Source organism: Malus domestica, chromosome 05, assembly GCF_042453785.1.
Source record: "Malus domestica chromosome 05, GDT2T_hap1".
In the NCBI taxonomy this organism is placed as follows: domain Eukaryota; kingdom Viridiplantae; phylum Streptophyta; class Magnoliopsida; order Rosales; family Rosaceae; genus Malus; species Malus domestica.
In genome coordinates, this window is record NC_091665.1 from 16,498,290 (window position 1) to 16,514,725 (window position 16,436).

The following is a 16,436-nucleotide window of genomic DNA, read 5'->3' on the forward strand; positions in this document are numbered from 1 at the left end:
AGAAAGTCTTTGTTTCACGGGATGTTGTGTTCTTTGAGGACCAATTTCCCTATCAAAATAATCAAACTTCCGCTGCCCAACACCACATCTTGCCACCTACTATCATTTCACTGTTACCATCCCATATGGCCTCCTTTAATGAGTCCCCAACTTTAGCCAACACATCAGGGGACCTCCCTCCTGATTTTTCCCCTCAACTTGCTGATTCTACTCCACCACTTAATGCACCTACCCCACCCTCATCAAACACACACCATTCCCCTATTTTGACTCCTATTTCACCACCCTCCATCATAAACCCCTCATCACCTACTTCAACACTTCCCGCTTCACCCATCCCATCCCCTTTACCGTCATCTCCTCCCCGTGTCCCCACCCTCCTCGTCGCAGCACACATCCCACTAAACCCTCCACCTTTTTGCAGGATTTTCACATAGAAGCAACTCTCTTCTCTCACGTTGTTCCCAACTCTTCCACGAGCATGGTTCAATCATCAGGTACGTCTCATTCTCTCTCTCGTTATTTATCCTATGACCACCTCTCTCATAAACACAAAACCTTCACCACTAATCTCACCCTTATCAAGGAACCTACTAGTTTTTCACAGGCTGTTCAAGACTCCAGATGGCATGATGCCATGCAACATGAGATTGCAGCACTCCAGGCAAATCATACCTAGACTCTTGTGCCCTTACCATCTCATAAACGTCCTATTAGTTGCAAATGGGTGTACAAAGTGAAGCTCAAACCTGATGGGAGTGTCGAGCGCTACAACGCTCGACTTGTTGCAAAAGGTTACAATCAAATAGAGGGGATTGATTATCGGGAAACTTTTGCTCTTGTTGCCAAGCTCACCACTGTCCGTGTCCTTCTGAGCGTTGCTGCACTCCGTGGTTGGCATCTCCACCAACTCGACGTGAATAATGCATTCTTGAATGATGATTTGTACGACGATGTCCATATGACCTTGCCTCCTGGGTTCGGACGAAAGGGGGAAACTCGTGTATGCAAACTAAACAAATCACTTTATGGTTTAAAACAGACTTCGAGACAATGGTTTATCAAGCTATCCAATGCCCTCAAAGCCGCTGGTTTCCATCAATCGTGGTCTGATTACTCACTGTTTGTCCGAAGTCGTCAAGGTAGTTTTATGGCATTACTAGTCTATGTTGATGATGTAATACTTGCAGGAAATAACCTACAAGAGATTGAAGAGACTAAACACTTTCTTTCCCAACATTTCAAACTAAAGGATTTGGGACAGCTCAAATATTTCCTGGGAATAGAAGTTGCAAGATCAAGCAAAGGAATTACTTTATGTCAACGCAAGTATACGTTGGAAATATTAGACGATGCTGGTTTCCTTGGATCAAAGACTTCATGGTTTCCTATGGAACAAAATTTGTCCCTCACGCAAACAAGTGGGACACTATTGAGTAATCCATCTTCATATAGACGGCTTGTGGGCAGGTTAATTTATTTAACAATTACAAGATCGGACCTAACCTATGTGGTTCATGTGTTGAGCCAATTCATGGATAAACCACGACAACCACACCTTGAAGCAGCACATAAAGTCCTCAGATACATTAAACAGGCTCCTGGACAGGGAATTTTTCTACCTACTACAGGTCCGTTGCAATTACGCTTTTTGTGACGCTGACTGGGCTCGATGTAAAGACATAAGAAGATCAGTAACTAGTTATTGTATCTTTCTTGGACAAGCACCTATCTCTTGGAAGACAAAGAAACAAAGCACTGTATCTCGTTCTAGTGCAGAGGCAGAATATTACTCCATGGCCACTACCTGTTGCGAAGTCACATGGCTCAAGAATATTTTGAAGGACTTACGATTGAATCATGCACAACCTGTTACATTATTCTATGACAATCAAGCCGCCATGCACATTGCTTCAAACCCAGTATTTCATGAACGAACGAAGCATATAGAAATAGACTGTCACCTAGTACGCGAGAAAATTCAAGAAGGGATGGTGCGAACAGCCTATATACGAACATAAAATCAACCAACAGATTTATTCACCAAGCCATTGAGTTCAACACAGTTTGAGACCTTACTTGGCAAGTTGGGTGTCATTAACATACACTCCAACTTGAGGGGGAGTGTTAAGAAAGAGATCTCTGATTGATTGGTCAAATATTGTAAATTAATATTAGTTATTCACCTTCTTATTTAGCTCCCTGTTAGCCTTGATTGTAGGCAATATAATAGGATCGTACTATGCAATATGTGTATAAAAGTGTAACCCTAGTTCTGTGGATAAATGAGCAAAGACAATTCCATCATACTACTGTTCTTTAATTAGAGTTATATCCCCGTCTGGCATTTCTTCACCTGCAAAAACTTTTGAAAGGAGCACCTTGAGACTTTTTAAGCTCGTCAATATATTCATTGCCCCCGTGACATTGGTGAGTCTGTTGTTAGAAAGCGAGAGGAAGGTCAAGTTTTTCAATTGAAGAATCTCAGGTTGGATTTGTCCCTCGAAATAATTTGCAGCCAATTGAAGTGCTTTGAGGGACTTGCATGAGTAAAGGCTTATTGGCAAGATACCAGTGAACATATTATTTATAAAATCTAGTTTACTAAGTTGAGTAAGTTTAGAGAAATCAAGCGCGGAGATATTCCCACTAAAACGGTTGAATCTGAGTTTTATTTCAACAAGATTTGTGCAATTCATCAAAGATGGGGGCAGATGACCTTCTAGATTGTTGTAATGAAGATGCATGAGCTTTAATTTGGAGAGCTTCCCAACATTCTCACCGATGGGTCCGAAAAGGCTATTAGTAGATAATGAAATTTCTTGAAGTGCTTGAGCTTTGTAGATATCAGCAGGAAGGGACCTTGAGAGAGTATTGTCACCAGCACGAAAGACCTCCAATTCGGAACAGTTTCCTAGTCCTAGAGGAATTGAGCCACTGAAATTATTGTGGGAGAAATCCAAGACTCTAAGTGAAGAGAAACGGAGACAGATAAGGGATGGTATTTGGCTTGTAAAATGATTATTGCTGACATTAAAACTGCTCAAATTCCAGGAATGCTGGAGGAATGAAGATGGAATTGTTCCGTTGAATTGATTGCTCGAAAGATCAACCGTTTGGATGTAACTTGATGATAAAGACAATGCTACTTCTCCGGAGAAAAGATTATAGCTCAAATCAAGGATCTCAAGGTGACTCAAGGACAAAGACATCCCGGCTTCAAGAGAGCCGGAAAGTAGATTGTGGGAGAGGTTGAGGTGCGAAAGAAGCTTAAGGTTTCCAAGTGATGAAGGAAAAATACCTCCTTTGAGTCCCTTGGATGGCAACCGCAGTTGGATGATCCAACCATTCTGATTACATGTGATGCCTTCCCACTGGCATCAATCAACTGAAGCAGTCCAGTTCAATGTAGGGGACGACAGAGTGCTCATGAAGGACGTGAGAGCACTGCGTTTGGTTAGATCGCATGTATGTATTGTAAATATAATGGAAGAAAATAAGAGGATGAGAAGGAAGCCATGAGAGAATGAATGATCCATCTCAGATTTAGATTACTTACAGGTTTTATGAATTATTCATCTCATATTTAGATTACTTACAGGTTTTCTTCTACACGAGTATATATGTATGAAGGTTGCAGCTTATATATGGTGAAGTGCTGATTTAGTCTTGAACTATCAACTCAGTGAAAATTAGAACCCGAATTATTATTTTTTTGTAAAATAAGGCCCTAAATTCATTAAAAATTGCTAATTTCATCTCTATTATTATATTCAAAGTTATTTTATCCAATTTTTCGTCAACTTACCTCACTTGACACACTTTAAAGTGTAATACTGTTATTTTCTCACTTGTAAGCCCTTAATAGTTTATATATTTGTGAATCTAACTTCTAGTTTACCCTCCAAAGTTAACTCTATACACTATTTCTTTATGAAAAATTATCATTCTACCACATGAAAGTAACGTGACTTAAATTGATGGAAAATTGAATATAGTAGCTTCAAATCTAATATTAGGGATGTAATTGGCAAATTTTATAATTCAAGGACTGATTTTTCTGAAAAAAATAGTTTAGGGATTTAACTTTTACTCGGACGATAATTCAGAGACTAAATTAGCAGTTCACTATATATATATATATATATTGTGTACAATAAGCTAACGACTTCAAAGTCGTTGAAAGATTCCTAGTCTTTGGTTTGACCTTAGCTGAAGATAGCAAACAAAATATTACAATTTCTTAGATATAAAGGAAGCACCAGAAAAAGAAAAGACGATTTTCTTTTCTTTTAGGCGTTCTATTTCTGTTTGTTTCTGCATAATTCAGCAAGCGAAATCCGTGAAATTTCATGTCGATATAAATTTCCTGGTTTTGTTTTTGAAAAATAAAAAACCAGAAAATTTAGGAGCGAGATTTGAACTTTTTTCAGTATGTATAGGTAAGTGCCCTACCACTTGAGTAATAAGTCCCGCAATTTATTTTTTATTTTTTAATATTTGCTTCCTGTTTTCCGGAGAAATGGAAAACTGTGATGTGAAATAACGGTAGATTACTTATACATCAAGGTACAAATACCAAAAGACCAGTAAAATTTACCGTTTTCGTGTACACCTTCCATGTTGTTAGTTGTATTATCACTTGTACTAATTTGGAAGCGGGGAACTGCGTAATCTCAAGGGCAGTGCATTGAAGATAAGAAACGAAGACTAGATGCGAGGCTAGAATTCCGTCTGACGGATGATTTCTAGAAGATGTCTGAATTCTCTCCAAGTATGTGAGGCTGGAAATCTGGTGTGGAATGTTGCCATAGAAGTCGTCGACGCTAACATCCATTACATTGAAAAGAAATTAAGTGTACAAATTAAACAGTTCTTGGAGAATTAGCAACACAGGAGGGTCCATACAGTTATTGAATGATGTGAAAAGTCTCACATCGGTATCTTACAAAATAAATTACAACTTATATAAAATGGTTACGCTTCTAATTATATTGATCATTTTTGTGACAAAACCTTACACTTGTTTGAAATTGCTTCTTCAAAACACTTTTTTTCATAAGCACCTTTAGTAAAAACGCTTTAATTAGAAGCACGTTTAAATTTTTAATAAAAATTTAAGTTATCGTCATCTTTTTTTTTTTTTGGACAGCACTTCAACTACTTATTTGAACAAAAAACACTTATAACTTTTTCTGTCAAACATGATAGAAAGTATTTTTAAAGAATCGAAAGCGCTTTCAATTATTTTAAAAATATTTCCAACAATTGCACAAATTTAGTATAATTAGTAGTGGGTTATTGACCCATCAGTCTAATTTAGTCCGACACGGAAGAGGAGGATTGCTAATGACCTCGCTGACGCTGCCCAGAAACCTTCAAGCGGAGTGGCTGCCTTCTCGTGAACCTCTAACCTCGAGTAACCTTCCCCACTGACCACTCTCGTCCTCCGTTATTGTTTTCCTTTCCATTCTCGCCCTCCGTTGCTTTAGTCCGGCGCTTTACTAAACGTTTGACAGTTCTTATAATATTTAGTCCAAGTTAGGCTACTCTAGCAAGTCCCTCGATTCAATCCAATCCTAGTTAAGAAGGTGAAACAAATGGGCCTTAGGGAAAAAGGACAGTGGGTATAACTTCATGCCTACAATATTTGAATTTTGAAGTGTTTGCTTTCCACTCGTAAAGAAAACAAACGATATACGAATTATGAAATGTAGACTATGAAAAATCAGTAGTAGTCCAGGTTTCAATACCATGACAACTAATGTTCATTACTTCCCACTTAATTAGACAATATTTAGATGCAATCAAGTTAAGAAAAGTCGATTAAAACGTAATTAAGAAAAAGATTTTTGAGATCGAAGAAGATAATTTACGAGATTTATGAACTACCAGGTGACAACAACTATTTTAACTAGATTAGTCGACTCAGATTATAATTAATCGTAAAATCATGCATAGTAGATAGCAACAACTATTTCATCCGACATTTACGTACTATAGGATGCATGGCCTACCATATAATTTGTTTCACAATTATATGTAGTTTTTTCTTGACTTTATTAGCCAAGTTATAGTAATTAACTAGAAGAATGTCGAGGCATTATCTTAAGGACTGAAGATTCAAACGTATAGAATCTTATCTATATTTATTTATTTTTTCTGTGCATATTGAATTTAAAGGTTTACTAAAGTCTCGATTGAAAGCCTTCTACAATTTTGGAACACATGTCACAGTAACATCACGTGACATATATTACTAATAAGAGGATATCCACCCGGTTACATGTTAAAATGTAACGTTGATACATTCTGTAAATCCATGCCATAAACACTAATGATTTAGTTATGCAGAAAATGGAAGTTAATTATTTGAATTTCTTACAACTCTTCCTGATCTTCGAGAGCGTTGGGTAATCTTTTTTTTTTTTTGAAAGGAGGGTTGAGTTTGGTTGATAAGATCTTCAATTTCAGAGCACATGCATCGTTCAGTTTGAGCCTTTTTAGTCGAATCCTAATTTTAGTCAAATATAACCTCATGTAGTCAGCTAACAAACGTCACCAACATTTTCAGTTTGAAGGGACGAATATGATCTCCCAGGTGAGATTCACATGTGCCTTTTTAATGGAAGAGTAACAAAAGTTGAGGTTTGGACCTCAATTGCTAACGGGAACGACCACATTGGTTTGTTTAACAATAGGATTTTGTTCGTAGCATTTTTACATTTACCAAAAAACGGACGACGACCACCCGGGTGAACCATGACCACCTAGTTTATTAGACAACCGCCAACAAACCACAAGCACCGAGTTACCCAACATCACTAATCACCAACTGCAACTGCTCTCAGCCACATACCTTCCCGCATAACTGCCTTGCCCCGTCGTGGCACACATTAAGTGGAATGATATTAATACTACGTCATAATTAAGGGTTGTGGGTAAAATTAGCTTTTAATACGTAAAATGGTATATTTAACAAGTATTTGCCCTCATTGAAGCCAACATATGCATGACTTGCATAACAAGAAACGCAAATTGTTGGAATGATCACCAACCGGATCGTTAATAGAATCTAAAGGGGGTCCCGTAGAATCCACCACGTCCACCCACCAACATATTTCAACTGTCTCCACAACCACAAGAAAGAAAAATGCCTACAATCTCCATACTCGTATTAATTTTTCTCTTCTCTTTTGTAACGCCGAGCATGAACGATGAAATAGCATATGATTTCTTCCCTTTCATGAGAATATACAAAAATGGTACAATTGAGCGTTTCATGGGTAAACTAAAGGTTCCTCCATCGCTCGATCCCAAAACTGGCGTGCAATCAAAAGACGTCGTGATCTCACATAAGGAAAACATATCTGCGAGGCTTTACCTCCCCAGTTCCACCGCCAACTCAGCCCGCAAGCTCCCTCTTCTTGTCTACTTTCATGGAGGCGGCTTCTGTGTCGAAAGTGCCTTTTCTCCGGTTTATCACAACTACGTCAACTCTTTAGTTGCCATGGCCAATGTGGTTGCTGTCTCTGTTGAATATAGGCTTGCCCCGGAGCACCCTCTGCCTATTGCTTATAAAGATTCATGGACCACTCTCAAATGGGTTGCTTCACATTTTGATGGAAACAGCTCCGAAGAGTGGCTGAAGAGATATGCAGATCCAACGCGTGTGTTTTTCTCCGGCGACAGCGCTGGGGCTAACATAGCACACCACATGGCTTTAAAAGTGGGCACAGAGGGCTTGGCTGGGTTCAAGCTCAATGGGATAGTCTTGGTGCATCCATTTTTCTGGGGGACAGAACTTAGTGGGGCAGAGTTAAAAATGCCACCAATTGTAAGACTATATATGGCCGGCCTGTGGCGTTTTTTGAACCCGTTGAGTAGTGGAACCGATGATCCGCTTTTCAACCCGATTAAGGATCCAAAACTGAGGGACTTGGGGTGTCAGAAGGTGCTGGTTTTTGTTGCTGAGAAAGATTCGTTGTATGATAGGGGAAGGTATTATAGTATGGCACTGAGAAGGAGTGGATGGAAAGGAGTTGTGAAGGTATGGAAAACAAAGGAGGAGAACCATGTATTCCATTTGCTCCAACCCACTAATGAAAAAGCTGTAGCCATGATGAAAAGGATCGTTTTGTTCTTCAATTAGGTTTTCTTGCCATGGCTTCTAAAGCGAAAAAAACTTTAGCTACAACCGGTATATACAATCATGTGTCGCTCTAGTGTGATAAGAGAGAAACACTCATGGTTGTATACAATTGGTGATAGGGTAAGAAAAAAGCTTTCGTTGTCTTTCTCTCGGTATTGTGCAAGTACCCTTACTATGTAAATAGTGTTGCACTACAGAGCGTTTAGCATTCTGTAAGTTTGGTAGGTCCCAAGAGTCACTTCATATGTAAATACAGAGTTTTTAACTTTATGTAAGAAAATAAGCATGTAACATAATTTGTGTTGATTTCATAATTTTTTTGCAATGTAGAGTCTGATTGATCAACTGCATTTGTAGGCGCATGCTGATTCCGTTCCAGTTATATTTGGACCAAAATTTTAGTTTTGGGACTAATTTCAACGCATGTTTTTTTTTTTTCGATATGTACATTTCTGACTATTAAATCGAATAAAGTAAAATTCAACGGACAAAATGAACAAAGTATGCACATGAAAAAAAAAGGGTGTACAAATGATTTCCCTTTAGTTTTATGTTGTGCCTCAGAGTACATACGACTTGTATGAGAATTCTTGTAAGAAGTGAGTTAATGTTAAGAGTTAAATGAAAAATATCATAGAAAAAACTCGATATACCATAGCCAACCCTTCTAATCTTGGAGACCAAGAAGTACACGTACGAAGGCTAGAACTCGTCCATTGAAGATGCAACCCTAGCTAGTGGCTACCCTTTTGTAGATTTCAGATTAATCGACCATCTTTTTCTCTCTGTTTCTTTTCTGGGAGTGCTTAGCCTAGTGTGGTGTGCAAGATGATTGCGGAGTCGGTTTCGAAAAGTTCTCCGAATAGTTCATCAGAGAATCCAACTGAAAAGCTGTGCTTTTCCAGCACAAAAAGACTGGTGGTCAAACAATGGCGGATCCATAAAAAATTATTTGAAGGGCTGCATGTAAAAGTTCACAAATATTTTTTAGACATAATAATCTTAAAACTTAAACCATAGTTCAATCATTCATAATTTACAAAACAAATAACCATATAAGTTACAATTGTTTATACGCGTTTTCATAAGTTCAAAATGATGCATTATAGCTTCATTATCAACAGAAGAAGAAAACAATGCTGTCAACATCACATTTTTCTTCATCTCCATTGTCACCATCACGCAATGGTGTTTTCACTATCTTCATAGCAGAAAAAGCTCTCTCCACCGAAGTGATTGGAACCGGTAAGGCCAAAACCAATGTAAGAAGCTTATACAGACTTGTAGCTTGCACACCGCTCGGTCTTCACCAACTCCTTTGCAAGATCACTAATTCCTTTCAATGATGAAAACTCACTATGCATCTTCATATGATGATTGTATTTGTCAAATTAAATTGGAAGATTCATAAGGTCCATACAATCTAAATCTTGAGGATAAAATTGGGCTAAACGAACAATTTTTTGTTGATCAAAAAATGAAAAATATTCAATGGACCCAAACATGCCATACAAAGAAGCAATTTGGTGTTCACCTCATTAAAGCGATCATTCAATTTTTCTAGTTGCATATCAAGGACTTGAAAATAGAGGTTCACACGATAGTAATGGAAGTTTACGAGTCTTGGAGCTTAGCGCTTTGATTTTCCAACTATGAAATGCAAATCATATTAGATAATATCATTTTCCTCACAAAACTTTTGTACATCATGAAACAAGTCCCCAAAATCATTATCTCATAAGGATTGTAGTCTTTACTTGCATACTTCCATTAACGTCATTGCATTCATAATATCTTGATCTTGCATACATCCTCCTTCGACGATGACGATCCCGAAGCGTTCGGACCTCGTTTCGATGGGAAATCATGCTCCAAGATAAATGCGGAATCTTTCAAAACTCTACCTCTACTGGATAATGATGCTCTGCCTCCTGCTATGATGCCGACGACAATTCTTATGTCGGCAAGAGTAAGAACCATTGCTGTTTCAACTATGAAATCGAGGTCTGGGAAAGATTGGGAATCTTTGGAAAATGTCATGAGAGCACAATCGAAATTGAGGTCGAATAAATTTAAAGAAATGCTGCATAGAGAAATGATGACGGCGCCAGCGTGGATTCAGAAAGACGTCGTGCTGTTAATAATTGGCTCAGCGACAGTGGAGGAGTCGTGGGAAAGACTCAACATGTCAAGGGCATACCGATGCCAGTGGGCACTCTTCAGCTGTAGCATATATATGACTATGTTTTTTATTTTTTGTATCTTTTAATTTTAATTTTCATAATTTCATTATTATATATGTATGTTCAATTGTGTGTATAATGTTACCAAGAATAATTTAAAATTATGATAATTCTAAGCCTGTTGATAAGCTATGGGTTTTGAAACAATAGAAACCTTTTTGCTCTCAAATTAGAGCATAAGGCAAATATTTAATGTTCAATAGAAACGACCAAGATTTTAGGGGGATTTACAACTATGCAATTGCTCTGGTGTCCCCTATAATTAGATCGGAATCTTTGGCCGTTGGATGATTGGTCAAGGATTCAATGACCAATGTATCAGATACATCGAAACATACCAATGTATCAGATACATCGAAACATACTAGAATTTTTTAGGGATTTTAATTTGAAAAGTGCATTAGGACTTTTATAGAAAAATGTCTTTATTAATTTTGGATAGGGAAAATACTAGGTAGACCATCTTTTGTAAACCACATGATATGGCGGATGATGGTTGTACTCCTTTTTAATTTTAAAGAAGTCCAATTATCAACTATCACCTCATGTAGTTTACAAAAATGTGTTTCATTCGGATTCTTATTTGAAAATATGGGTCATTGATTTGTATTTAATGTTCAATAGATATGACCATGATTTAGGGGGATTTACAACTATGCAATTGCTCTGGTGTTCCCTATGATTAGATCGGAATCTTTGGCCGCTGGATGATTGGTCAAGGATTCAATGATCAATGTATCAGATACATCGAAACATACCAATGTATCAGATACATCGAAACATACTAGAATTTTCGAGGGATTTTAATTTGAAAAGTGCATTAAGAATTTTATAGAAAAATGTCTTTATTAATTTTGGATAGGGAAAATACTAGGTAGACCATCTTTTGTAAACCACATGATATGGCGGATGATGGTCGTACTCCTTTTTAATGATTTAAAGAAGAAGTCCAATATCAACTATCACCTCATGTAGTTTACAAAAAAATGTGTTTCAGTCGGATTCTTATTTGAAAATATGGGTCATTGATTTGTATTTAATGTTAAATAGAAATGACCAAGATTTTAGGGGGATTTACAACTATGCAATTGCTTTGGTGGCCCCTATGATTAGATCAGAATCTTTGGCCGCTGGATGATTGATCAAGGATTCAATGACCAATGTATCAGATACATCAAAACATACCAATGTATCAGATACATCGAAACATACTAGAATTTTCGAGGGATTTTAATTTGAAAAGTGGATTAGGACTTTTATAGAAAAATGTCTTTATTAATTTTGGATAGGGAAAATACTAGGTGGACCATCTTTTGTAAACCACATGATATGGCGGATGATGGTTGTACTCCTTTTTAATGATTTAAAGAAGTCCAATCTCAACTATCACCTCATGTAGTTTACAAAAAATGTGTTTCATTCGGATTCTTATTTGAAAATATGGGTCATTGATTTGTATTTAATGTTCAATAGAAATGACCAAGATTTTAGGGGGATTTACAACTATGCAATTGCTCTGGTGTTCCCTATGATTAGATCAAAATCTTTGGCCGCTAGATGATTGGTCAAGGATTCAATGACCAATGTATCAGATACATCGAAACATACTAGAATTTTCGAGGGATTTTAATTTGAAAAGTGCATTAAAACTTTTATAAAAAAATGTCTTTATTAATTTTGGATAGGGAAAATACTAGGTAGACCAACTTTTGTAAACCACATGATATGGCGGATGATGGTTGTACTCCTTTTTAATGATTTAAAGAAGAAGTCCAATCATCAACTATCACCTCATGTTGTTTACAAAAGATGTGTTTCATTCGGATTCTTATTTGAAAATATGGGTCATTGATTTGTATTTAATGTTCAATAGAAATGACCATGATTTTAGGGGGATTTACAACTATGCAATTGCTCTGGTGTCCCTTATGATTAGATCAGAATCTTTGGTCAAGGATTCAATGACCAATGTATGAGATACATCGAAACATACTAGAATTTTCGAGGGATTTTAATTTGAAAAGTTCATTAAAACATTTATAAAAAAAATGTCTTTATTAATTTTGGATAGGGAAAATACTAGGTAGACCATCTTTTGTAAACCACATGATATAGTGGATGATGGTTGTACTCCTTTTTAATGATTTAAAGAAGAAGTCCAATCATCAACTTAAAGAAGAAGTCCAATCATCAACTATCACCTTATGTAGTTTACAAAAACTGTGTTTCATTCGGATTCTTATTTGAAAATATGGGTCATTGATTTGTATTGCATATTTACTTATCCTATGATTAAAACTAAAAGTAACTCACTGTATGATATACATCCTAGGTTATTGCCTCTCTTTTTGGAGAGATCTTAGTATAGGCCCAAAGCCAAATCATAGTATAACAACTTTTATCTCCAATAAACGAACAAATAAGATTAGTGAGAAGGAAGAGGTAGACGAGGAAAAAGAAGGTGAAATAGATGAGGAGGAAGAAGAACGTGAAGCATATGAGGAAGCATAAGGTGAAACAAATGAGAAAGGAAAAGGTGATGGTGATGATGAAGAGGAAGAAAAAGGTGATGGTGACGATAAGGGGAAGAAAAATATGATGGTGACGATGGGGACGGAGAAAAATGTGATGTTTACATTAAAAAAAGATAGTTACTTCGACTTCTTACGACTAAGGGCCAAGTATTTTATTCAGCTTCTCACAATTGGTAGAGTTTGAACTTGATGTTATTAGAAAATTGCTTCCTCCCTGTTTGCAAACCACATTCTCACACTACTTGTGTATAAAAGACTCGGAGAAAATACAGAAAACTGTTTCCTCCATGTCAAGTAACAGCAAGGAAGTTGTAGGACACCACAAAATAACAGAACATATCACAACTCAACAAGAAGTTATCATGTAGCATTATCAGATTGACGAATACCAAAGTTGTACAAGTAGGAGGGTTTTATTCTGCTCATCATATTAAAACTATCGATGACAAAGTTTTTGTTTTCAAAGATGATTACCAGTAGCCCCACATTAATTCCTAATCATAAATCAACTCTCTTGGAGTGAGAGATCACCAGCACACCAGACTCCACTTTCTTTCACTTTTCTCAAAGAAGCTACAGAAAAAACAACAAAAGAAAATAAGTGGAACCTGGCAGGCCTTACTCTAACCCTCATCTGCATTTTCCAATATGACCAGATTCAGCAAATTATGCATCTCTTTCCACAGTAACTCGTCGTCCAAATGCTCTTCAACTCCGTCTTCTAGGATTGTGCAATACCTGAATTGATGCATTACAGAAATCTACCATCCCCTTCTTCCAAGGAATCCACATCTCATTGCCATCTTGCCATGCATAATATTCCAGATCCCTATCCTTCACTGCAACCACCTCTCGAACTAAATGACTGAACAACTCCCAATCAGTCTCTAAACTCAACTCCATCTCTTCTCCATCCAAAATCTCATTTCTATCTTAAAGTTTAGTGTAGTAGACAATAGTATATGTGTCTTCATCCTCATCAGCATGTTGTATGAAATAATCCCCACCATTTCGTCTAATATTTCCACATTATCACCACAACTTGACACTGGAATACCTTTCCAACCTACCAATTGATTTACCTCAGCTCTCAGGTAAACATTCAATACAAGTCTGCCATCACACACAGCAACCTGATGAACAATTTCGCGAAAGAACCCCTAATCCATCTCCTTACTATCAAGCCTCTCAAATTATTCGTCGCCTAGTTGTTGGAGATAGAAGATGGAGTAATATTCGACAATACGATCTAGGACATCCTCATGAAAATCATTTGAGTTTGCATAATTTTCAATTTGGAGTGATGTCAAATAATGGGATAATTCATCCTCTAGTGTTATTCTATAGACTGCCAACGACAACTATTCCTCATCCTCAACAACAACAACAACAACAAAGCCTTTTCCCACTAAGTGGGGTCGGCTATATGAATCCTAGAACGCCATTGCGCTCGGTTTTGTGTCATGTCCTCCGTTAGATCCAAGTACTCTAAGTCTTTTCTTAGAGTCTCTTCCAAAGTTTTCCTAGGTCTTCCTCTACCCCTTCGGCCCTGAACCTCTGTCCCGTAGTCACATCTTCGAACCGGAGCGTCAGTCGGCCTTCTTTGCACATGTCCAAATCACCGGAGCCGATTTTCTCTCATCTTTCCTACAATTTCGGCTACTCCTACTTTACCTCGGATATCCTCATTCCCAATCTTATCCTTTCTCGTGTGCCCACACATCCCACGAAGCATCCTCATCTCCGCTACACCCATTTTGTGTACGTGTTGATGCTTCACCACCCAACATTCTGTGCCATACAACATCGCTGGCCTTATTGCCGTCCTATAAAATTTTCCCTTGAGCTTCAGTGGCCTACGACGGTCACACAACACGCCGGATGCACTCTTTCCATCCAGCTCGTATTCTATGGTTGAGATCTCCATCTAATTCTCCGTTCTCTTGCAAGATAGATCCTAGGTAGCGAAAACGGTCGCTTTTTGTGATCTTCGCTAGATTGCTCCGATCATTAGTGTGGATAAGTATATAAATGGATAGAGATAGGAAAGCAAACACAAGATGTACGTGGTTCACCCAGATTGGCTACGTCCACGGAATAGAAGAGTTCTCATTAATTGTGAAGGGTTTACACAAGTACATAGGTTCAAGCTCTCCTTTAGTGAGTACAAGTGAATGATTTAGTACAAATGACATTAGGAAATATTGTGGGAGAATGATCTCGTAATCACGAAACTTCTAAGTATCGGAGTGTGGTGTCGTCTTGACTTGCCTTATCCGTCTCATAGGTAGATGTGGCATCTTCTCTGGAAGTACTCTTCCTCCATCCAGGGGTGGTATCTTTAACTGGTGGAGATGCACAAGGTAATGTATCAATTTCACTTGAAGCTTACTTGTAGTTTCAGGCTTGGTCAAGCGCGATACAAACCATGTAGTAGGAGTCCCCCAAGTCGCCGAGCTAGGGGGTCTGCTGAAAGAGGTGACAGACAAGGTAAGCAATCAGAGCTCCGACTGATTGTTCACCTTCTCCCCATCTTGCAGCAGCATGAAGGATAAAGAGAAGAAAAATGAGAAGAGATGATATGAGATACTTTTGCTTTTGAAGAAGTAACTTTCCACAGGCTTATTCTTGAACTGAGCTGGAGGGTTTTCTGGTTTCCTCCAGAGTATAAGGCCGACTGAAGAATTTGAGGGTCAAAACAAGTCCATCAAATCTAGAGTACGTTCCACCCTGCTGATATGGGATACTTTTGCTTTTGACAGAGTAATGGATGTATCGGCACGTGTGCTGTTACGCTTGTCTCCACATGCTTCCTTGTATCCTTCGCACTTGCCCTATCTGTTCCTCAAGCAGATGCGGAATCTTCCCTGGAAACATAAGATGTTGAAGATGAGTACTCGAGAGCAATGCCAGGTAAGTAATCAGGTAAGGGGTTCCAGGCAGTCAGTTCCTGGCTGAAAGCTTGATTCCAAGTGCTGACTGATTGCTCTCTTTCTCCTTGTCTTGCAGGTAAAAACAAGGCCAAAAGAAAAGACAAGGAAAAAGCATGATATGGGATACTCTTGCTTTTAACCCTGATGATATGAGATATTCTTGCTCTAGTATAGCTTGTTTGCAGAGGTATTATCGGGGGGAAAGAAAGCTGAATATTTCGAAAGGCTTCGTTGGGAGTGCCCTCTCAGATATGATGAAGGGTTGAGCATTTTTGCAGGTCTGCCTGTCCGTTGGGGATGGAGGTCGACATATATAGGAGTCTCCCTAACAACAAGTAGTAATGCTATTCCTTTACCCTGCTTGGTCATAGCACGGTAGTGGGAGCTGCCAGTTTCACATGTTTTAACTCTGTCAGAGCACTTTGAAAAAGTGGTCTGTGGTATCTGGCTCTCGAGATTCGGAGAACGATGCCTCTTCGATTTTTGAGAAAGCAATCATGCTAGGGGTCTGACTCTCGAGATTCGGAGAGCAGTGTCTCTTCGATTTTTGAGGAAGTAATCATGTTGGGAGTCT

The 16,436-nt window shown here is 38.1% G+C and overlaps 2 protein-coding genes across 2 annotated transcripts; one reads left to right on the forward strand and one right to left on the reverse strand.

Annotated features, from left to right (window-relative positions):
* Window positions 1-2,309: 2,309 nt before the first annotated feature.
* LOC114825078 (receptor-like protein 3) lies at window positions 2,310-4,837 on the reverse strand. Its single transcript, XM_029103416.1, has 2 exons — window positions 4,601-4,837; window positions 2,310-3,374 (listed from the first exon to the last, which is right to left on the reverse strand). The coding sequence occupies exons 1-2, from the start codon at window positions 4,835-4,837 to the stop codon at window positions 2,310-2,312; spliced, it is 1,302 nt and encodes a 433-aa protein (XP_028959249.1).
* A 2,153-nt stretch (window positions 4,838-6,990) lies between these two features.
* Window positions 6,991-8,497, forward strand: LOC103409361 (probable carboxylesterase 12). Its single transcript, XM_008348168.3, has one exon. The coding sequence runs from the start codon at window positions 7,154-7,156 to the stop codon at window positions 8,150-8,152; it is 999 nt and encodes a 332-aa protein (XP_008346390.1). The 5' UTR covers window positions 6,991-7,153; the 3' UTR covers window positions 8,153-8,497.
* The last annotated feature ends 7,939 nt before the right edge of the window (window positions 8,498-16,436 follow it).